Raw genomic sequence first — 24,468 nt, 5'->3', positions numbered from 1 at the left:
CCGGGGCAAAATGCCCCAGTTGCCCCCCCCTGTGGGCGGCCCTGTGAGTGTGTATGTAACATACTGAACTGTTGTGACCATAACAGTACTACATGTATTGTATTTAAGCTAAGACAACTATAGTAATGTGTATTCATAATATATTTACCACAGAGATGTGTACATGTACCTGTCCTATATCATGTGAGTAATACCTCTAACACTATTCACCATATTTGACGACAAAAAAAAAAGAAATGACAGCAACATTGGTATATACCTACTCCGGTCTTGCTGTATTGTGCATGTACATATATGTTACACATTAAATTGTCCTACATGTACAATCTGTATAAATTTAATGTAATGGGAACCAAGCATTAAACTTCGGTACCATTTACATATATGTAGCATGCACGATGTCACATTAAACATGAGGCTGCATTCTGCAAGTACACTGAAATTATGTAAGCACAATGCTGCAGGTAAGCTTAACAGCAGAATTGTGTGTAGCTATAGCTAAGCTAAATAACACTAGTACTAGGTGATGTGATGATGTAATAGCAATTGTCATGCAGTTGATGCAGGCAATACATGTAATAATGCCACTTCAGATTCTAAGACATTTAACTGACAGCAAATAAATATAACATAGCATCAGTATACCTACCCTACAGCAAGTGTCATGCAGCTGATGCAGGCAATACATGCAATAATTAGAGCTGAGATAATTATGCTCATGATTCTTTGCATTACTCTCTTCAGAATTTCCTGCATTATGCTCCAAAACTTACACTTCATTCTCAAAATTATATATTCCAATAGAAACGTAGAATGTAAAATTCTATGGTGGTTAATTACTGCACATATACAAGATATTTGATTGTTCTAATAGAGTAGTATGCAAAAATAGGATTAATTGCTTTGCTAGGGTATAATATAGGTGAATATTCTATTAGAGTGTCTTGATCTGGTGAGTGCTCTTTTAGAGTATATCGATCGTTCATTCATGAAATCTTTGATAATTCATTCAAAATGCTGGAATAATGATTTCTGGCATTATGCTGAAAATCATTCCAGCATAATTACCACACCCCTAGTAATAATACCACTTCAGATTCTAAGACATTTAACTGACAGCAAAAAATGTAGTGTAGCATCAGTATACCTGCCCCACAGCAGGAGTTTCTAGTATGCTACATATTGAAGTAAAATTATAACTGGTCCCTGCACAAAGCTGTACAATTTACTTCAAGCACACCAGCAGAACTACATCATGCACCTATCAGTGTATTAAGTCTGCCCAATGCATGCAGCAGGATTTCATTGTCTGTATAGTTACACTATATACTTCAGTTAGTGACAAATGCCAGTGACTGATAATGGTAAGGATATAATGCTGAAACACAGGTGTAGCCATAATTAATCAATAATGTCCACCAAAGTAGTCAGACAACAATAACTGCTCTAATAAAATCAGGGTTTAGTTCAAACTGCAGCAGCTGATACATCAGAGTAATTATCAACATCATGCAGTATTAAATTCTTATGTAGCTATCACAGTGACTATTGGGGAAAACTTAATGTGCATGTTTGTTCTGTTGTGAATATCTGAGCTGAAAAAAACTTTAGTCATTGTTACTGATGAAGTGCTATAAAGATCCCCTGTAAACCCTCCTGGGTACAGTTTCATACACACGTTTGTTTTTTTCCTTATTCATTTGTATTTTTTTGTTCGATTCATTACTGTCTTTAACATTGACTAGTGTTCTCTGTATATTCATGTAGTCTTGCCAATTTGGTTAGCAATTACTAACCAAGTAGAATCAATCAGCACAACTGAATGTTGAACAGGAGACAATGATAAAGGATCAAAGTCACATCTTTATTAACTATAATTAACACTGTGTACACCAGATGTTTCGTTTGCAGGTTAGATACTTTTACCCATGGGTGTTTAATTTATTACAGCCAAGCTGCCATTTAGCTATGAGTTATATACTGACTTATAAACTAGTAGAAAAAGAACAAGAAGCTATATCAAACAGTATGGTAGTTCTGTTAAGTAGGTAGGGATCCCCCCAAAAATGACGTGCCACCTAAAATTCTGCCTTTAAAATCATCCTAGAGACATCTTACGCCACGAAAATCACCTTTACGGAATAATATTAGTCCACTAACATGAAATACAGCATTAAAAACAAGAAAATATTCACTGGTGATCAGATATAGAATTTTTTTTAAATCTCCAAAACTTGAAATTTTGTCTCACTCACTCACTCACTCACTCACTCACTCACTCACTCACTCACTCACTCACTCACTCACTCACTCACTCACTCACTCACTCACTCACTCACCACAGGCACAAGCCTAGAGCCCAAACAAAGTAGCACACAGTCACCATTTTATGCCACAACAACAAACTCACTGGTTGGATGTGCCTATTGTGGTTCTGACGAGTTAATGCCTGTAAGCCTTGTCTTTCCTTTCATCTTCAATCAGGTTGGTTGTCTTCATCTTCAAGCATCGAAACCATACTGAGGCATTAATTATTTGTATCAACACTCTCGCGCTTTTCTGTAGACACCACAAAATTATTTCAGAAAGTGCTTATGCTGCTGAAAGAGCGGGGCGCTTATAATTTCAAGTGTTGCACATGAAACATTAAGGCTGCTGAGTTGTCACTTCGACTTTTGCCAATGCCTGGACTGCAATTGATGAAGAGATTTGTTACTTAATAGATGTACTGATACTTGATGGCTTGTTCCTCTGAACACACTGACTCACCTAATCAGTGCTGGATGGCGACATCAGTGAGTGATTGGATAGTACTTGAGTGGAAATTGTATTACTTCATCTTGTTAGTCAAGACTAAGCTCCAGACAAATGAAAGGGCCTGTTCATTCAAACAACTTCCGGCCTGGGTGAATGGAACACGGACCATCATACTGAGACAGGCCATAGATCTGAGTGCCACTGCTACTACAATCAAAGGTAAGCTATGCACGCTAGCTACTATGGGCCTATGTGCTTCCAACAGTATGCACTTGAATAAGCTATACAGGAACTTAATAGCTAGCTCACAAGTTATCCTGTAACTAGCTGTGCTACAACAAAAACTAAACAAACTAGTATTTTAAAAAAATTGTTAATTTAAAGATGAAATAGGGATCTATGCAATAAAAAGTACTGAAACAAGAGATGAATGGTGGTATTACAGCATAGCTTGATGGGAAAGTCCCTACTTTGGCACATTAGCAATAATTTGCTCAATGCCAAAGTAGGGACTTTTCCACCGAGCTATGCTGTAATACCATCATTCATCTCTTGTTCCACTACTTTTTATTGTATAGATGTCTACTTCATTTTTAAATTAACAATTTTTAAAATACTAGTATTCTTGAATATGTTGTTATGTATAGTAATAGTAACAGTATGTACATGCTATACAGTGAAATTGATCAAACAGCAATACTTGAAATACATAGAAAATGGGCCAGCTATTTATGAAAAGAAAAAGTATAATATAACCTTGCAATTAAAGTCAGTGTTCTCTTAAAGATAAAAAGTAATTTATCTCCTGTCTAATTCAGCAGAAATACACTTTGGAACATGTGAACTCCATTTTCCATCATTACAGTGCAGTTCAGCTTCTCCAACAATGGTATAATGAGGATCACATGTAAAGACGACAGTCTTTCCATCAGACAGTTGAAATACTCTTCCATTCTCTGGACTGCTAAGTGGTTGACATTTCTCTAAAAAATGGACCAGAGTGTTGCATAATTATACTAGGTCATATATACACAAATATGTAAACACTTAGCGGCTGGCTAGTTCTAAATATGTTCATATGAGGTCACACCCAAGTAGTGAACAAGCCACTGAGAATAATGAACAATCTACATGAGCATATTTTGTGTATAATGTACATTTATCATGAACCACGATAGTGGCCCATAATGGAAATATGCCAGAATTTTTTTCAAAGCCCTTTAATAGAACACACATGTCAAAAGCAGAGTTGTAGGCTTTCAAATATACTTTCTGAACAATAATAATTATACGCCAGAAAAGTAGTTTTGAACTTTACAAAGTAGTACCATCTTCTTGTTCTACTTCTTGTTTTGCATGCCTACAGCCCACAGGAAACATAATTCAGCATTAAAAATTAATTGCGTGTTCTTAAATGTTCCTACCCAGGTCTGTGCTGTACTAAGGTTTTTGCTTTCTAAAACATTAGCAAGATATAGAGCAAAAGTTATAGTTTTGAGTTGCATAAACCCACAAAGCCATAGAAGCAACACTTTGAAATTTCACACACAACAGTGCATGGAACTATAATATGTATGTCAATAAATATGCAATATACATGTAAGTCTAAATGCTAAACACAAATGCTATACTCACTGAAACCCAATTCTGATTTTCAATTTTTTTAAAAGTTCTTCATTTTCTGCATTGTCACTAAAGCAGAGTGTTCCGTATACAATGAAAACAAGACCATGGAGAATTTATTAACATGTATCATACAAAACAGTAGACTAACTAACTGATGTCTTCATAACTAACTCAAAAATGGCCAAGGCTATAAGCTATAGTTTTGTTTTGCTGTTAGACGTAACTTTAGCCTGACAGGTGCCTTTTGGCATACTGCAGTATGCACAATGCACACTTACCTTTCCTTTGTCATCTTATGTGTCTCATTTCTTTTGCTCATAGTAGAAGGTGCTGATTTGCAGTAGTGCATAATGGTTTCCCTATCCTGACCATTACATCAAAAATGCATATTTTCCATGGTGACTGGATTGATTGCAAAGGCACTTCTCACACTGTTCTTTATTTGCAATACCGAGTAACAGGAAATTAACATGGCTGAAAATGAAGTGTAAGGGCCACTTCACTTTTCAACAGTTGATAGTTTTCAGACACAAGTCTATATGGTGCCACTCTTTCTTTTAATATGGTATGTGTGGGTTCATCAGTCATTATTGTGTTAACTTAGGAGTGTTCAATTAGGGATCATAAAAAGAAGTGAAACAGGAGAGATTGCTATACTCCAATTGCTACTTCGGTCCGGTATAAACTGAAGTAGGAATTAATTGTCCACTAGTATAATATTTCGATTCATAATGTTTATTTCTATGATTTCTTAATCAAACTTGTACTTGTATAAATACCTTTAACTGTCACAATGATACTGACACTTGTTTGATGTCTTTTCCCCCCAGCATTGTTTGTTGCCACACAAGTATAGTTGGTAGTGTGTGGAGATTTGGTAGGAACCAGGTAGAGTTGTGGTAATGGTTGAATAATAAGAGTGTTGCCCTCATACCAGTGTACATCAGGAACAGGTAGACCTTTAGCTGTACAGAACAATCTCAAACCATCATCAACAAACACAGTGAGTGGTGATTGTGGAGGATCAATGGTCACTATTGGAGCAACTGTGTAGATATAATAAAATATATGTACCAATACTGACATGTTAAATACTACAAATACATAAGAGATTGTATGCTTTCTTTAGCAAAAATCCTCATGGAAAATATTCTTCAACTTAAAACAACCTTCTGGTGGTTCTTTGAAAGGAGTTTAGGTCCACTAGCGAGTAAACCAGTGAAAACGATTCAGTATGTGTATTTTTGACATTACTAAAATGTGCTGAGAATTTGGTACATGTAGCTACAGCCATTGACAAACTACAACACTCTGAAACGTTTTACTGAAAGGATTTGAAAAATTTTGATTTTTTACATTATTTACTAACTGACTGCCCATCTGACTGACTAACTGATACCTTCAGATTAGTATAACTTTACTATGGTTAAAGCTACAGGCTTGATTTCTTCACTGTTCAACATTGCTTCACGCCTGAGACATGCCTTTCCACCAACCGTGCAGCAGCTACAGTACATGCGTTACCTTTGTCCTCATTAATGTCCCCAATGCTTCATAGGTATTGATTCGCAGTGACATGTCATGGCTTCGGTGCTAGGATTATATGTAATTTACGTAGTGACTGAATCGGTGCTTTGTAAGACTATATAATAGGTGGAACATAGCTAAAAAGGAAGTGGGATGGCCATGTCACTTTTTGGTAATTGATAGTTGGGATGTGCATTCAGTCATGCAGTTAATTTGTGTCTGGTTCCATTCTTTCCTTTGTTGCAGTAATCACTGGTTCATAAGTAATGAATTATGCCATTACAAAGAAGTGAATATACAAGTACAAGCAAAAATTATGTGCTTGAGTAGAAAAGTATTAGAAACAAGGGAGGTCATCTATGTACAGCTGCAGCTGCAGCTATACTAGTGAACATTTATCCTTACTACAGTCATGGAAGTGGAACCTCAGACCTCTGTTATCCGGTTGACTGGACAGCCCAAATTAGTCACATGGCATGTACAGGGTTTTGCAAAGTCTGGAAAATTTATTGGTTTGCTAACCAACAGTAAATGTGACCAGATTTTGCAACCCCAAAATAGCACATCAAGCAAACACCACCAGTAGATAAGTAAACTATCATACTATTGGTTTTGACTTGCAGCATTACTCAAACTACTTAAGACTGGTTTTAAAGACATCTTTTCTGGGTGCTTGAATGGTAGTTTCTGACCTTGTGAAGGACCTGGCTTGACAAGAAATTCAGTGGTGTACTGGTGGATGGCTTGACATAGTTGGCCAAACATTTTCAGTGCTGTATCAGCACAGCCCTGTAACCTCATGCCAGGACTACAATCACAGTCTGCCTCCATTTTGAAGCCTATCTCTTGCCCACCTCACCTCCTCCTACCAATCCCTATTATACAATACTATGCTGAACTGTATAGTAATATTCTAGCTACACATTCATACATAGCTCTCTTCCCTTACATTCAACAGTCACAGTAGTCATTGCTTTAGTGTACAATTGAGGATGATTAAATGCTTGACAGGTGTACTCTCCATCATCATTGCGGCTAATGGGATCAAATGATATTGTTGACTGTAGTCTGGTTATAATTTTAGTTGTGTTCTCAGTAACATTTTGTTGTCCTGTTATTGTAACCTTATCCTTAGTTTTGTACCAAACTATTCGTAAAGAATCAGCAGCATCCTCATCATTAGTAGCACTACATGTTAGACTTAGGTTGTTTCCTTCAAATGTTATTTGAGAGCTACTAATGGAATTTATGGTAGGAGATCCTACAACAAAAAAGCACTATGATTATGTCCAGTAACAACATACAGTATATTATAAGTAACAGAAAATCAACATTGCACACATTAGATCAGTGTATGTAGCCACATACTGTGTAGCCTGACTGTTTCTTTTTTTTGTCATTTGGTTGGGAATTCCCATGTATTCTGGATACCCACAGATTTTGGAATTCTACTGCAGCATGTCATTTGATTGTTTGTTGATTGGTGTTGGTTAGTGAGAACCATGCATAATGGCTTCAATTCACTACTTTTAATAGCCATTGTAAAGCCTGCTTGCTGCCTTTGACAGTAATCAGAAGTGTGCAGTAGAATTCCCAAAATCTTGGAGTAGCTACACATGTAGCTGGAATATGCAACAATTCAGACACCTTTTTTCTAGTCCAATGACAAAAGGAAAAGCTGTACAGTCTAGCTGCACCAGACTATGGCGTGTGATTAACTGGAAATGGAATTTCAATAATTATTCTCATGTGGTATGGTTTAATGTTATTTTACAACTTATATAGTTCTCATTTCTTCTCAGTAGTACTACCCATACTAAATATGAACAACTTGATTTCAACCATAAGATTATGCGTCCTTATAATTCATTGCACATATTCTTTGATACGTTTTGTAGAACACTGAAAATACAACACAATAGTAAAATCTTTTAATGGTATACACCACTTTCTGAGCAATTATCAGTTACTGATACATTAATTAGTTATGGATCTTCTTTAAGGAAAGAAAAATTAGCTATTTTGCAACCTAGAAGGGACCATCACAATAAAAACTGACAAAACAAGAGAGATTTTCTCAAGTATGTAGGAATTAAATTACTCACCAGCTGATAATCTCCTTATTTTATTAGTAAAGGTCCCTATTACATAAGTTGCAAGATTCCTCATTTTCATTCCACTCGTTTGTTTACTCTTGGTATAGTCAATCATTAAGTGTGAAATAATTTCTACTCTATTTGTAACCACAAGTGACTATTTTTGTAGCTAATTAATCAACCATATACAGGATTCTACCTAACTTCACTGTATGACTAATTTCTATCTAGCTTCACTGTATGACCTATAATTAGTGCATGATATAAGAAAAGGACCGATTGTGGGAGTGGTTGTCTTTAGTATGTCACTCGTGTTAACTTCGTGATTCCAGGCAAGGGCACTTCAGAACACTGTAATTCTGATAGTACTTGAACGAGGCAAGTCCTATTTCATTGTACTTTTGTTAGATTCAACTAGCTTTGGTGGGCATCATTTAGAACTTTCTTATCTATTCAAGCCATGGATACAATGTCTACAAAGAAAGCTGTTTCTCCAAGAAACCAGAAAGGCTTAAGGGAGAGGAAAAGGCCCTTTAACTTTACTCCACCTAGCTCCAACAAGAAACAGAAAGATAGGAATGAAGAACTTGATACTGAAGATATTTGTCGGGTTTGTGAGGACCCAATTATAGAATATTCAGCCACCAGCGAAGGAGAAGAAACTGTGTTCTGCGAGGGCCAATGTAATACTTGGATTTATCGTAAGTGCAGTGGTCTGACATCTACACTGTTTGACATCATCAGCTTTAAGTCAGAGGAACCCTTCTGTTGTTGGCACTGCTTGCTTATGCAACAAACAATTGAAATCAACACTTTGAAAGCACTTTTATTAACTGAAAGAATTTCTATTTTAGAACCTAATACCATTAAGACCAGCACAATTCCTGAAACTCCAAGCCTTGTTGAACCTTTAACTGCTAGTCTAGAAGCTAAAACCAGTATAATTTCTGAACCTCCAAGCCTTGTGGAATCTTTCAATTCAAGAATTTCTAGTTTAGAAGCTAATGCTGTTAAGACCAGCTCAATTCCTGAAACTCCAAGATCTAAGGAAACTAATTATCAATGTCTTTCCAAGCATTCTCAGTAAATGTCTAATAAAATGTTAAGTATTGTTATTTATGGAATCAATGAATCTCAGCCCAAAACTCCCAGGGTCACCAGACAGAAGCATGACCTGGATGCTGTATTAACTGTTCTTTCTAATGTTGATTCTACTCTGTCTAGATTATCTGTCCAAGACCCCCACCGTCTGGGAAAATTTAATGCCACTGATCCTAAGCCTAGACCATTATTAGTTAAATTCCTACATACCTTTGATGTAACATCAATTTTGTCTAACAGATCCTTGGCACCTACTGTAAAGACGTCATAATCAAACCCTACCTGTCCAGAGAGGAAAAAGAAATTGAATCAGTGTATTTACGAACTAGATGGGAATTAGCTAGTTCAGAAAGGAAACAAGAAATGTGTCAAACTGAAAGGAAACAACATTTACATCAATAGTAAGCTATTTGGCAGAATCAACGATCTAGTGGCTCTTCTTATGTGATGATCCCAGCAACACCAGTACCTACCACCTCAACTTGAAACACTTATAATGTACATAATTAAGTAGTAAGTAATCTCAACTGTACGTATATGCATGTAAATATGTAGTGTATAGAGTGTAATGTAGACAGTGGCTGTTGGTATCTGTTACCTTCAGACCCTTGGTGTGTTTACACCATAAAGCTTTAAATAAATAAATAAATACTTCCACCCCAAGAGGTGCAATACTTGATCAAGACACACGGTAGTGTGTCGTGCGGCACAAGAAGCCGGCGCACTACACCGTGAGTATATTTACAGGAAGAAAGTAAACGCATTTTTCACCCCTTTGTAGCTCCGTGATTCTTTATCCGATTGAAACCAAATTTGCTACAAAAGTGTCGACTAGGTAGGGGAGTATACATTCCAAATTTTAAGAAAATCGCTCCGGCCATTTCCGAGATACGAGCGGCCAAAGTTAGGGTATTTTTCTTCGTTTTTTTCTTCTACTTCTTCTACTTCTTCTTTTCGCACACTTTGCAAAATTCGTCATAAAACACGAATTCGTGCTCCAATCGGGCTGAAAATTGGTACACGTAAAGGGCTCATTAAGGCGAATCTCAGTACCACGTTTGGTAGTAATCCGATGAACATTCACGGAGGTATGACCGATTATTTGCGTAAAATTAGGTCGAGGGTCTGTCACGCTCACAGGGTAAACCACTTGAAAGAATGAGCTGAAAATTGCTATGTAGATGGAGTAACCATAGATATTAGAGCCTACGGAAATATCTATGGAGTAACTATCGTAGGAGTGCCTTTGTTTGGTTTGAATGGAATCCAGTTAAAGGCCATTGAGATATGACACAAAACCCAACCTGTGTCCAAATTACGCAATCGATTTTTATGATTAAAAACACTATTAGTTTTCACGCCTACCAGGCAAACCGCTTAGAGCAGTGAGTTGAAAATCGGTGTGTAGCTGGAATAATTATCATAGCAAGTCCTTGCAGTAGTACAGAAGAATCAGATTACAAACCACTGAGTTATGATTCCAAAGCCAACTACGTGCAGCATATGCGAGATCGAGATACTCTAATAGAACAGTCACCCTAATAGAGCATTCAGCTACGTTTATAATTTACTCCATTATAGAATTGTATTACATTGCAAGTTATTCTGTAGGGAGTTCAGCTACAAACAAGTCACCTGTAGTCAGATCAGCTAGAAGAAGGTACCTAATAGAGAGTTCAGCTACAAAGAAACCATCATGTAGAGAGTTCAGCTGCAAACAAATCATCCTGTAGAGAATTCAACTACATACAAATTGCCCTGTAGAGAGATCAGCTAGAAGAAGTTACCTTGTAGAGAGCTCAGTTACAAAGAAATTATTGTGTAGAGAGTTCAGCTGCAAATAAATCCCCCAGTAGAAAGTTCCACTATGAACAGATCACCCTGTAGAGAGTTCAGTTAGAAACAAGTCATCCTGTAGAGAGATCAGCTAGAAGAAATCACCTTGTAGAGAATTCAGCTACAAAGAAACCACCATGTAAGAGAGTTCAGCTGCAAACAAATCACCTGTAAAGAGTTCAGCTAGAAAGATGTCACCCTGTAGAGAGATCAGCTAGAAACAAGTCACCCTGTAGAGAGTTCAGCTAAAAGAATAACATTGTAGAGAGTTCAGCTACAAAGAAATCACCCTGCTTCATCTTTTCTTCTTCCTGTGGTAAACAAAAAATGATAGGCTAAAAAGCCGCCGCCTTTGGGGTATACAAATACAAAAAGAAGTGAAATCTAATCCAAAACAGCCAAGCTGTAAAAAAAGAGTGCGGCCCTGAGAAAGGCTATGGTGAAAAAAGATGTGAAATCCAAGGTGGCGGCCAAGAAATGGCTGTGATGGTAGGTTAGTGGTAAAAATTTTAATTATGACAATTCAGGTGAATTTTGTGCCGCTTGGTCTTTGCACAAAATTCACCTGAATTGTCATTATTAAAATTTTTACCATTAACCTACCATCACAGCCATTTCTTGGCCGCCACCTTGGATTTCACATCTTTTTTTCTCCATAGCCTTTCTGAGGGCTGCACTCTTTTTTTTACAGCTTGGCTGTTTTGGATTAGATTGAAATAATCATCAAAGCGGGCATGGCAAAGTTGAATCAGAAGATTCATGTTTATTATATGGAGTTTAACTAGTTAAACAAGGTCAATGTTGGGAGATAATTGCATGTATATGGAATAATATCACTTACCAACAGCTAATAGTTGATGACCATGTGGATGCAGTATGGTAAATAGGTTCCACAATGTAAAGCAGGCAAAAGAAGGGTGAGCATAAGTTAGGGTGACTCACAAACACATGCACCAGAAGGAGCATGCAGATAGGGTATGTATCAAGGCCACATGGGGTTAAAAGTCTGTCCCCTCCCAAAGCCCATCCCTAGATTTAGGAGACTACATTCAAATTTGTGTATGATATACGTTTATATATATAGTCAGTGCAAATAAAAGAATAACGGAATCATAAACTAAATAATCTTATAAAATGATACATGTAGTTATGTTGGGTGAGAATATGCACCACATGCTGAGTAGACTCGTACTCCAATATTACCCCATTCCATGAGTAGCTTCCAACTCAAGGTTAGCTTGAGGTGTGATAGTACAGGGTTTCAGTAGGATTGGTAGGATGGCCTTAGAAATCCATCTGGCTTCAAAGTCAAGAACCCCCCCCCCCCCCCAGGTATTTGTCCTCCAAGCCTCATGCGATCAGGGGAGCTACAATCTGTGGTTATACATTTAAGTGGACCTGTTTTAAAAATATAGGTGAACTGTGGAGCCCTGCCTGCACAACTTATCAAAACAAAGACGGAGGTTGACAAGAGAACCAGTTGTGTCACATAGCAAACTGGTTGTGTTATTGTATTGACCAACATTAAACTGGAATATAGAGATTTCTTCATGGATGTAATAGGAAATGATTTATTTCACACATATACACATACTACACACACACACACACACAGCCACACATGTACACAATGCACAAGTATACTGGATATGCATAAACAGAGCAGGCATGGAAAGGATAAATGAACTGGCACCTGTATGTGTTGTACTTGAATGTGACCTTGTGTACATCACTACATTAATTGTATCACTAATCTGATGCTACAAAGACCAGATAGTTTTAAATATGAATCACATCCAAATTACAAATAACACAAAATAATCATTCTACAAGGAAACGTACCTATCCAAGTCTTTGGTGAAGTTCTTATATAGATTTATATAATTAGTAAAAGACAAACACGCTTAAAATACTCTAGATAGCAAATGGGTGCTAAACAGAATTTTCTATGGTGTCTCTGGACTTGTCCATTCATTTTAACAAGCACTAGCCTCTACCTCCCATAATAATTTAAGTCTTTTAGGCATGCTTATGAAATGAATGTAATAGCTATACTCATGTTGGCTTGGGTATAACTGGTCACCCACTGCTTTGTGGTAAACTACACATTACTAAAGTTATCTTAGCTTAGCTTAGGTACTCACAATACTTCAATATAATATTGCTTTCAGGCTAAAAAGTGATATCATCATGCATGCTATGTGAATACATAGTGCTGATACGTATTTGTGACTGGATTTTGGGAAAATGATCCAAATCGCACATTAGAAGTTTTGAGATAAACGGTTTTAAAGAATTCAAGTCAGCGTAACTTGCCAAGAATAGCAAGCATGTGTATGATATTTACACAAAGGATACATCGATCTATTACCTTTCAGACCATTTCCAGTACCTATAGCTGCTTGTAGTAGAAAATCTGAGCAGGTGGGCAAGAGAGGTACTATCATGAGTGCTCACAAAGGAGTGGGGGTGGGCAAGAGAAAATGGAGGCAGACCACGATTTGAGTCCAGACACAAAATTACAGGGTTGTGCTGGCTCCTTAGTGGCTGATATGTAGAAAAAAAAACAAAAAAAAATGTCTTCCCAACATTATCAGGTTGTCCACCAGTAAACCACTGATTTTTGCCAATTCAGGTCCTTCACAAGGCGGGAAACCGCCATTCGAGCTCTCTACACCACCCAGAAAAAACACCTGTTAAAACCAGCCTGAAGTAATTTGAGTTGCACTGAGGGTCAAAACTACGTAGTAGTATGATAGTGTAGCTATCCACTGGTGGTGTTAGTTAGATGTTGCCTGAAGTGTAATTTGGATCGGTTTTTAAAAAATCTGGTCACATTTAATGCTTATGACTTTTAGTTAGTGTGGACATGGTCCTGCACGTAGGTAGGGCCTGCAATGAAAAAAATCGATAATCACGAAATTATCCCCCTACTAATTCAACCTGTAGGGCATATCAAAGTATTTTTCTACGTACCAATAAAACTTATTTATCTTTCTCCATACGATGGGAATGGCGATTGTTTTATGCTGGAAATCGTGAAAAATTGCGCGCTCTTCGGATGAAACATGGGTTCCTTCCCTTACTTGGCATATATAGTCCAGGTCTATACCTGATTATAACCCACAGCAGAAATAAATCGATTTGCTACTGTACGGGGCTACTCTTTTCTGAAAATCGGCCGAAAATCACGTAATTTTGGATTCGGAGCAACCCAGCAATCAACAAAAGGAAAGCCCACAAACCTTCACTATACAGCAATATGGTTTGGTTATCACTTCATGCACAGCGCAAGTTTCATATGGATCTGAGCTTTCCTTCCATCAAACTAAGCGGCATGAAATTTCTTCCTTGCATGTCTGAGACCAAAATGGGAGGCGTGGCTACAACAACTCCAAGTTTTAGTTTCTCCAGCAAGTGATTTAGGCTTCAATATTATGTTGTGACCACCTAATGGTATTAGTTTCCAACCAGAAATGTATCACCTGATTATGGATTGATTTTTCATTTGCATTATAGCTATACATCGTTAGCTATGTAGTGGTATAATCCAGGTAAAATTTCACAAGTACTTATATCAACATTTGACTGAGGCACCACTGATGAAGCATAGAGTTAGGCATAGTAAAACTTGGGTCCTACCAAGTTTTAGTCCTACTAGATATTTTTTAGAGCCAACAAAAATCATTTACATCAGTGGTATATAAGTTTAGCTAGTTTGTACTTAATTTCTTCTTAAAAGTTAGGGAGGTATGTCCTCAATCTTATTTTTTCACAGCAGGCTACATGCAGTTATATTATATGTGACCTGATCTTGGAAAACCTACCTTTTTGGCACATTGGTCAATTTTCTGTTTTATAGCTTAAATACGGTACTGGGTACTCATCTATCTTGTGTCAAAATTTCAGCTTAATATCTTTAAGCATCCCTGAGATATGGCCATTTTTCTCTCCTGTACATTACAAACTAACTTTTATGGTAATGTATTGAGTTCTGTGAGTGATTAAGGGTGACAAATGGTGACAGATCATTTTGTTTACCAGCAATTCCGTTTTTACCATCTAGAATACTTTAAAAGACATTTCTGATAGTTTAATGAAGTATTCTTGGTTCATTTCTGCAATTAAATCCCATGTATTATTGTCTAAGACTAAGTTTTAGCCATTCCAGCACCTGAACAAATCACCCAATTTGTAAGTTAATTGTTGTCCCACGCATGTGAAATTACTACATAGTCTCATATAATCATCCATATCTCCTAAGAAAAAGAAGCTATGGGTGTGAAACTTCACAGCAAGAAGGTTTAATAGTTGCTTTATCCAAATGTGCAAAAAAAATTAATATTGAAAAAATTGTTAAAATTTTCAATGGAGTTTTCCCAAAATGTTTGCTTGTGCCCAAAAGGTAGGTTTTCCAAGATCCGGTCACATATATATATATATCTAATCCAAGCTGTAAAAAAAGAGTGCGGCCCTGAGAAAGGCTATGGCGAAAAAAGATGTGAAATCCAAGGTGGCGGCCAAGAAATGGCTGTGATGGTAGGTTAATGGTAAAAATTTTAATAACAACAATTCAGGCGAATTTTGTGCCAAGACCAAGCGGTACCAAATTCACCTGAATTGTTGTTATTAAAATTTTTACCATTAACCTACCATCACAGCCATTTCTTGGCCACCACCTTGGATTTCACATCTTTTTTCGCCATAGCTTTTCTCAGGGCCGCACTCTTTTTTTTACAGCTTGGCTGTTTTTGATTAGTTTTCACTTCTTTTTGTATTTGTATACCCCAAAGCTGGCCTATGGCCAGCTTTGGGGCTTTTTTAACCTATCTTTTTTTTTCTTTTCCACAGGAAGAAGAAAAGATGAAGCAGGGTGATTTCTTTGTAGCTGACCTCTCTACAAGGTGATCCTTCTATTTTGATCTCTCTACCGGATGACTTGTTTGTAGCTGAACTCTCTACAGGGTGATTTGTTTGTAGCTGAACTCTCTACAGGGTGATTTGTTTGTAGTTAACTCCCTACAAGGTAACTTTTTCTAGCTGATCTTTCTACAGGGTGATTTGTTGGTAGCTGAATTCTGTACAGGGCAATTTGTTTGCAGCTGAACTCTCTACATGGTAGTTTCTTTGTAGCTGAACTCTCTACAATGTAACTTCTTCTAGCTGAACTCTTTTGTTTCTAACTGATCTCTGTACAGGGTGACATGTTCCTAGCTGAACTCTCTACTGGTGATTTGTTTGCAGCTGAACTCTCTTACATGGTGGTTTCTTTGCAGCTGAACTCTCTACAAGGTGACTTCTTCTAGCTGATCTCTCTATAGGATGACTTGTTTCTAATTGAACTCTCTACAGTGTGATCTGTTCATAGCGGAACTTTCTACTGGGTGATTTGTTTGCAGCTGAACTCTTTGCATGATTGTTTCTTTGTAACTGAACTCTCTACAAGGTAACTTCTTCTAGCTGATCTCTCTATAGGGCAATTTGTTTGTAGTTGAGTTCTCTACAGGGTGATTTGTTTTAGCTGAACTCTCTACATATAAATGGTTTCTTTGTAGCTGAACTCTCTATTAGGTACCTTCTTCTAGCTGATCTGACTACAGGGTGACTTGTTTGTAGCTGAATTCCCTACAGAATAACTTGCAATGTAATATAATTGAGTAAATTATAAATGCAGCTGAATACTTTATTAGGGTGACTGTTCTATTAGAGTATCTCGATCTCGCATTTGTTACACGTAGTTGTCTTTCGAATCATAACTCAGTGGTTTGCAATCCGATTCTTCTGTACTACTGCAAGGACTTTCTATGATGATTATTCCAGCTACATACTAATTTTCAGCTCGTTGCTCTAAGTGATTTGCCTGGTAGACACGAAAATTAATAGTTTATTTATTCATAAAAATCGATCACGTAATTTTGACACAGGTTGGGTTTTGTGTCGTATCTCCATGGTCTTTATCACTATTCCTTTCAAACCACACAAAGGCACTCCTACGATGGTTGCTCCATCTACAGATCAATTTGCAACTGATTTCTCCAAGGGGTTTACTCTGTAGGCGTGACAGACCTTCGACCTTATTTTACACAAATAATCGGCCATAACTTCATGAATGTTCATCGGATTCCTACCAAAGTTGGTACAGAGATCTACCTTAATCAGCTCTTTAAGTGTGCTATATTTCAGCCTAATCCGAGCGCGCATTCGTGTTTTATGGCGGATTTTGCGAAGTGTGCGAAATGAAGATGAAGAAGAAAAAAACGAAGAAATCAAAACGAAATTTTGTTCGCTCGTATCTCGAAAATGGCTTATTATTATTATTATTATAATAATTGCAGGACTCTGAAAGAGTATACGTGCAATATAGTATGTAGTTAAGTTAAGTAGTTAATTAAGTATAAAAAGAATTATAAATTATAATTTGTTTAAGAAATCAGTAGCAGATCTACGGAATGCTACAAAGGAATCCAAATTAACAACTGAGTCAGGTGAACTATTCCACAATCTGACAGTAGCTGGGAAGAAACTGAATTTGTGTATATCAATTCTTGAAAAAGGTGTTTGATATCTTCTATTGTGCCCTCTAGTAACATTGTCGATGAGAGATATCTCATAGGGTAGTTCTAGTGCGACAGAACCTTGCAATATCTTATAAAACATCATCAGTCTACTTACTTGTCTTCTAACCTCCAAGCTACACCATTTAAGCTCATTCAGAATACTGGTAACACTACTTGAAAAATCATAATCAGACACCACAAATCTGGCAGCACGTCGCTGAACACTTTCAAGCTTCTCAATGTTAGTCTTAGTATATGGTGCCCAAACTATTGATGCGTATTCTAGTATTGGTCTCACATACAAGAAACAGGCTTGGCTTCGTATTTGAGAATTACAATGATATAGATTACGCTTAAGAAGCGCCAGTACACTATTAGCTTTTCTGCAAATAGTGGTAATATGTTTGTTAAAGTTCATCTTAGAGTCCAATATCACACCAAGGTATTTTGTGTGACTAACCATTCTTAGTTGATTATTGTACAGGAAATAGCTTGTGGGTTTTGGATTACTTAAAGTAACTTGTAATACTTCACATTTATCTGTGTTAAATGTCATCATCCATTTATTAGCCCACTCTTCAATTCGTAACAAATCCTCCTGTAAGAAACGACTATCATCTGTAGTATGTATTGGTCTATAGAGCAGACAATCATCAGCAAACAAGCCACAAGAAGATGATACACAATCAGGTAAGTCATTAATGTAAACTAAGAATAATAAGGGTCCGAGGACAGTGCCCTGGGGCACTCCACTAATAACATTGATGGGTGATGATTGAGAACCATTACAAGTAACATATTGAGTGCTGCTGCTCAAAAAGGATGAAGTCCATTCTAAGATCTCATGACGTATTCCATAATGCTGCAACTTATGTAGGAGATAACGATGTAACACCTTATCAAATGCCTTAGATAGGTCAAGTAAGATGGCATCAGTTTGAGTTTTCTGGTTAAGGTTTGACACTAAGTCATGAACTGTGTGTAACAATTGTAGCTCAGTAGAGTGTTTGGCACGAAAACCGTATTGACACTTTGAGAGTATATTCAGACTATTCAGATGTTCCATAATATTAGTGTGTACTATTCGTTCCAGAGTTTTGCAACACACAGATGTTAATGAAACTGGCCTATAGTTTGTAGGGTTACTATGATTGCCCTTCTTAAATATAGGGGTCACAGAGGCTATTTTCCAGTCGTGTGGAATCCCTCCTTGTTTCAATGATGAATTAAACAGCAATGTTAAACTAGGAGATAATTCAAATGCCATCTCTTTCAATAGCTTGGGAGGGATACCATCTGGACCTGTAGTCTTGAAAGGATCGACTTGTGTCAATAGGGTATATACTTCTTCAATAGATGTTTCAAATAATGGAAGATCAGGGTATGGGCTAGGACCCAGGTGTGGAGCTGGTGAATCATTATCATGAGTAAACACTGAGGCAAAATGTTTATTTAATACTTCTGCTTTATCCAAATTATCAGTATATGTAACCCCTTCGTTCTGTAACATAGGCACACCACAATTATCTTTACGGAGAGATTTAATGTAACGGAAAAAATTCTTCTTTCTTCCACTTCTAAATGGGTTAAACAGTGATCGAGTCATGTAAGAATTACGTGCATTTCTGCATTCTCTCTGCATCTCCTTTTTAAATGATTTATAATGTAGCCAGTCTGATGGTGAATTACTTACTTTAGCTCTTTTGTAGCACTTTTTCTTCCGTCTACCAAGTTGCTTAATATGGCGATTAACCCAAGGCTGTCTGTTACTATTTGTCACCATTTTTGATGGGACGTACTTATCTAGCAGGTTTAAGAGCATAGATTTAATATGAAACCATAAGTTTTCAATTGGAGTATCAATACAAAAATGATCAGTGAACCATGCAGTGAACCTTGTCATCTCAATACTCATCTCTTGGAAATCGACCCTGTTCCATAAATAACGCTTACGCTCACTTCCTTTGTGGTAAACTACCTGTGTCATAAAAGAGGTCAAGACAGCTTCATGGTCACTAATGCAAGGTATAACTTTACAATAGTTAATAAGAGATGGTCTATTAGTGAAAACGATATCAAGAATGTTTTCATTTCTAGTGGGAGTACTCACCAGTTGGGTAAAATAACAGTCATCTACCATTTTGAGAGTTTGTTGATTAATATCCAATGGGTATCTGTGCGAAACGATAGAATGACTGGTCCACTCTATGTCTGGTACATTAAAGTCACCAGCACAGAAAATAAACGAGTTGGGTCGTGATGCTGTAATGTCACAAATACTTTTACATAGATTTTGCTGATATTCAACATCTCTGCTAGGGGGTCTATACGCACCAATTATAATAAGTTCCTGACCATGAGACAGCTGTAAACTGACAGCACACACTTCACAAGGTGTACCAATATCAACAGGTTTGCTGGATAAGGTAGTGCTAATACCAATCAGCACTCCACCATACCCATCTTCACGATCTTTTCGGTACAGTTTATAGCTCTTGGGCATAATTTCGGCTTGAGCAATTTTCTTCAAATTTGGTATGTAGACTCCCCTAACTGAGCGGCACGTCTCTAGCAAAGTTGGTCCCAATCGGACTAGGGATCACAGAGCTACATAGGTTTGAAAATTGCGTTTTCTTTCTTCCTGTTAATATACTCACGGTGTGGCGCGCCAACTTCTTGGGCCGCACGACACACTACCGTGTGTCTTGTGTAGCTCTGTGATCCCTTATCCGATTGGAACCAAATTTGCTAGAGAGGTGCCGGCCAGCAAGGGGAGTCTACACACCAAATTTGAAGAAAATCGCTCCAGCCATTTCCGAGATACGAGCGAACAAACTTTCATTTAATGTCTTCGTTTTTTTGTTCTTCTTTTTATTATTATTATTGTTTACTGAGCAGTCAGCCCTGCTGGTGTGCTCAGGAATCACATAAACAAATACATTAGGTACAATAATATGATTGGAGTCTAGCTGTAAATAGATCAGTATCTGCAATTTCAATTGTATCGGTTGGTAGTATGTTCCACTCATTTATTGTTCTAGAGAAATAGCTGTTTTGGTATGCCGTGGTGGATGAGGTAGGTAAAATATAGTGAAGATGGTGGTATTGTCTTGTTGGTCGTGTTTTTGGTAAGTCATAATGAGGAATTTGGAGTGATAACTGTTGGTAGTGTATCTTATGCAATATTTGTAACCTAGATAATTTCCGACGAATTTGTAATGTAGGTAGGGACCCGCCGATTATGCTGGCATAATTATGAGCATAATAGGTGCCTGAAAGCATTGAGCATAATGCTAGCATAATAGGTAGAATATTTGTGTAATAGTATGAATTCTTGCTTATAAAAATAGCTATCACAAAAAGATCGATATACTCTAATAGAACAGTCAGTAACTCTAATAGAACAATCATATAACTAACTGTTCTATTAGAGTATATCGATCTTTTCTGTGATATACATTTTGACAAGTAAGTTTGTGCTTCAGCCACTGATTATTTATCCATAAATTGGAAATTATTACTAGAGCATGGGAACTGAAGCATAAATAATTGGGCATAATTTGAGCATAATGGGTAAGTATTGAGCATATATTTAAGCATAATAGGTAAATTTTTGAGCAGTGCAGCATAGCATAATAGGTAAAATTATGAGCATAATCGGCGGGTCCCTAAATGTAGGCCATTTCAGCTGATCCAACATTAGAGAAACTGAACTGAATCTGCCATAGTCATTCAACACCCAGCGCGCTGCTCTTCGTTGTACTTTCTCTAACTCTGAAATATCTCCAATGTGGTAGGGATCCCAGACAGCAGATGCATACTCTAGTTGTGGTCTCACCATTGTTAGGTAAGCTGATTCTTTAACTTGTTTTGAACATTTGTTTAGATTGCGTTTTAAGAAATTGAGTGTTCTAGATGCTTTATTGACAACATTTGATATGTGAGGTGACCAAGACAGTGATTTATGAATTAAGACTCCTAGGTACATATGTTGATCAGATATATCTAGTATGTGACTGTGAAATGTGTAGTCGTAAGTGAGTGGTGATAAGGATCTCGTGCAACGTATAACTGTACATTTACTAATATTGAACTTAAGTTGCCAAGTATCGGCCCATTCTGACAGTTTATTTAAATCTTCTTGAAGTCTGTTGATGTCTTCTACACTATTGATAACTCTATAAAGCAAGCAATCATCAGCAAACAGGCGGAGTGGTGAGTTGATGTCTTTAGTTATGTCATTTATATACAATCTAATCAAAAACAGCCAAGCTGTAAAAAAAGGTGCGACCCCCATAAAGGCCATGGTGAAAAAAGATGTGAAATCCAAGGTGGCGGCCAAGAAATGGCTGTGATGGTAGGTTAATGGTTACATTTTAATAACAACAATTCAGGTGAATTTGGTGCCAAGACCAAGAGGCACAAAATTCACCTAAATTGCCGTTATTAAAATGTAACCATTAACCTACCATCACAGCCATTTCTTGGCCGCCACCTTGGATTTCATATCTTTTTTCACCATGGCCTTTATGGGGCCGCACCTTTTTTTACAGCTTGGCTGTTTTTGATTACATATCACTTCTTTTTGTATTTGTATACTGCAAAGCCGGCCTATGGCTGGCTTTGGGGCTTTTTTAACCCATGTGTTTTTTTCTTTACCACAGGAAGAAGAAAAGAACTTAAAGAAGAATTTTAGTACTTCAATTATTTTTGATTTTATTAGTAATTATACAAATTATATACATATATTTATTACATGCTCATTATTCCCCACAGGATTTTTTTTGCAGCTGATCTCTCTACTGGGTGACTTGAAATGTAGCTGAACTATATACAGGATGGTTTCTTTGTAGCTGAACTCTCTGTAACAGGTGATTTGTTTGCAGCTAAACTCTCTACATGGTGGTGTCTTTATAGCCGAACTCTCTACATGATGGTTTCTTTGTAGCTGAACTCTCTATAAGGTGACTTCGTCTAGCTGAACTCTCTACAGGGTGATTTTTTTGTAGCTGAACTCTCTGCAGGGTGATTTGTTTGCAGCTGAACTCTCTACATGATGGTTTCTTTGTAGCTGAACTCTCTACAAGGTGACTTCGTCCAGTTGATCTCTCTACAGGGTGATTTGTTTCTAGCTGAACTCTCTACAGGTGAATTGTTTGCAGCTAAACTATCTACATGGTGGTTTCTTTGTAGCTGAACTCTCTACAGAGTGATTTGTTTGCAGCTGAACTCTCTACATGATGGTTTCTTTGTAACTGAACACTCTACAAGGTGACTTCTTCTAGCTGATCTTTCTACAGGGTGAATTGTTGTAGCTGAACTATCTACAAGGTAGCTTCTTCTAGCTGATCTCTATACAGGGTGATTTGTTTGTAGTTGAATTCTGTACAGGTGGTTTCTTTGTAGCTGAACTCTGTACATGATGGTTTCTTTGTAGTTAAACTCTTTACAAGGTGACTTCTTCTAGCTGAACTCTCTACGGGGTAATTTCTTTGTAGCTGAACTCTCTATATGATGGTTTCTTTGTAAATGAACTCTCTACAAGGTGAATTCTTCTACCTGATCTCTCTACAGGGTGATTTGTTTGTAACTGAACTCTGTACAAGTGCGTTTTTGTGGGTGATCTCACTGCAGGTTGATTTGTTTGTAGCTGAACTCACTAAAGGGTGATTTTGCTTGTAGCTGAACTCCTTGCATTGCATCTAGTTTCTAGCTGATCTCTCTACAGGGTGATTTGTTTGTAGCTGATCTCTCTACAAGTTGATTTGTGTGCAGCTGATCTCTCTGCAGGTTGATTAATTTGCAGCCGATCTCTCTACAAGGTAATTTTTTTGTAGCTGAACTGTCTATAAAGTGATTTATTTGTAGCTGATCTCTCTGCAGGTTGATTTGTTTTAGCTGAACTCTCTACAGGGTGATTTACTTGTAGCTGAACTCCTGACATTGTGACTAGTTTCTAGCTGATCTCTCTACAGGGTGATTTGTTTGTAGCTGATCTCTCTACAAGTTGATTTGTGTGTAGCTGATCTTTCTACTGGTTGATTTGTTTGTAGCTGATCTCCCTACAGGGTAATTTGTTTGTAGCTGAACTCACTAAAGGGTGATTTGCTTGTAGCTGAACTCCTTACATTGTGTCCAGTTTCTAGCTGATCTCTCTACAGAGTGATTTGTTTGTAGCTGAACTCTCTATAAGGTGATTTATTTGTAGCTGAACTCCTTACATTGTGTGTAGTTTCTAGCTGATCTCTCTACAGGGTGATTTGTTTGTAATTGATCTCTCTACAAGTTGATTTGTGTGTAGCTGATCTCTGTGCAGGTTGATTTGTTTGTAGCCGATCTCTCTATAGGGTAATTTGTTTGTAGCTGAACTCTCTACAAGTTGATTTGTGTGTAGCTGATCTCTCTGCAGGTTGATTTGTTTGTAGCCGATCTCTCTACAGGGCAATTTGTTTGTAGCTGATCTCTCTGCAGGTTGATTTGTTTGTAGCCGATCTCTCTACAGGGCAATTTGTTTGTAGCTGATGTCTCTACAGGGTGATTTGTTTGTAATTGATCTCTCTACAAGTTGATTTGTGTGTAGCTGATCTCTGTGCAGGTTGATTTGTTTGTAGCCGATCTCTCTATAGGGTAATTTGTTTGTAGCTGAACTCTCTATAAGGTGATTTGTTTGTAGTTGATCTCTCTGCAGGTTGATTTGTTTTAGCTGAACTCTCTACAGGCTGATTTGTTTGTAGCCGATCTCTCTACAGGGTAATTTGTTTGTAGCTGAACTCTCTACAAGTTGATTTGTGTGTAGCTGATCTCTCTGCAGGTTGATTTGTTTGTAGCCGATCTCTCTACAGGGCAATTTGTTTGTAGCTGATCGCTCTACAGGGTGATTTTTTTGTAGCTGGCCTCTCTTCAGGGTGATTTGTTTCTAGCTGATCTCTCTACAGGGTGATTTGTTTCTAGCTGATTGCTCTACAGGT

The 24,468-nt window shown here is 37.4% G+C and overlaps 1 protein-coding gene and 1 long non-coding RNA gene across 2 annotated transcripts in view; one reads left to right on the top strand and one right to left on the bottom strand.

The window, feature by feature from the left end:
* Window positions 1-3,392: 3,392 nt before the first annotated feature.
* LOC136267015 (uncharacterized) overlaps window positions 3,393-24,468 on the bottom strand; it is a 176,550-nt gene continuing 155,474 nt past the window's right edge. Inside the window, exons 24-26 of the mRNA XM_066062065.1 lie at window positions 6,860-7,171; window positions 5,163-5,429; window positions 3,393-3,740 (exon numbers count right to left, since the gene is read on the bottom strand). Coding sequence (XP_065918137.1) covers window positions 3,556-3,740; window positions 5,163-5,429; window positions 6,860-7,171 — 764 coding nt within the window. The 3' untranslated portion in view covers window positions 3,393-3,555. The remainder of the gene's footprint in view (window positions 3,741-5,162; window positions 5,430-6,859; window positions 7,172-24,468) is intronic.
* LOC136267060 (uncharacterized) lies at window positions 20,636-21,709 on the top strand. Its single transcript, XR_010706475.1, has 3 exons — window positions 20,636-20,724; window positions 21,179-21,482; window positions 21,532-21,709. It is a non-coding gene; the product is annotated as an uncharacterized lncRNA (long non-coding RNA).

The sequence above is a fragment of the Dysidea avara genome, chromosome 9 (genome assembly GCF_963678975.1).
Source record: "Dysidea avara chromosome 9, odDysAvar1.4, whole genome shotgun sequence".
Lineage (NCBI taxonomy): Eukaryota > Metazoa > Porifera > Demospongiae > Dictyoceratida > Dysideidae > Dysidea > Dysidea avara.
This window is presented reverse-complemented; position numbering and strand designations above follow the sequence as displayed.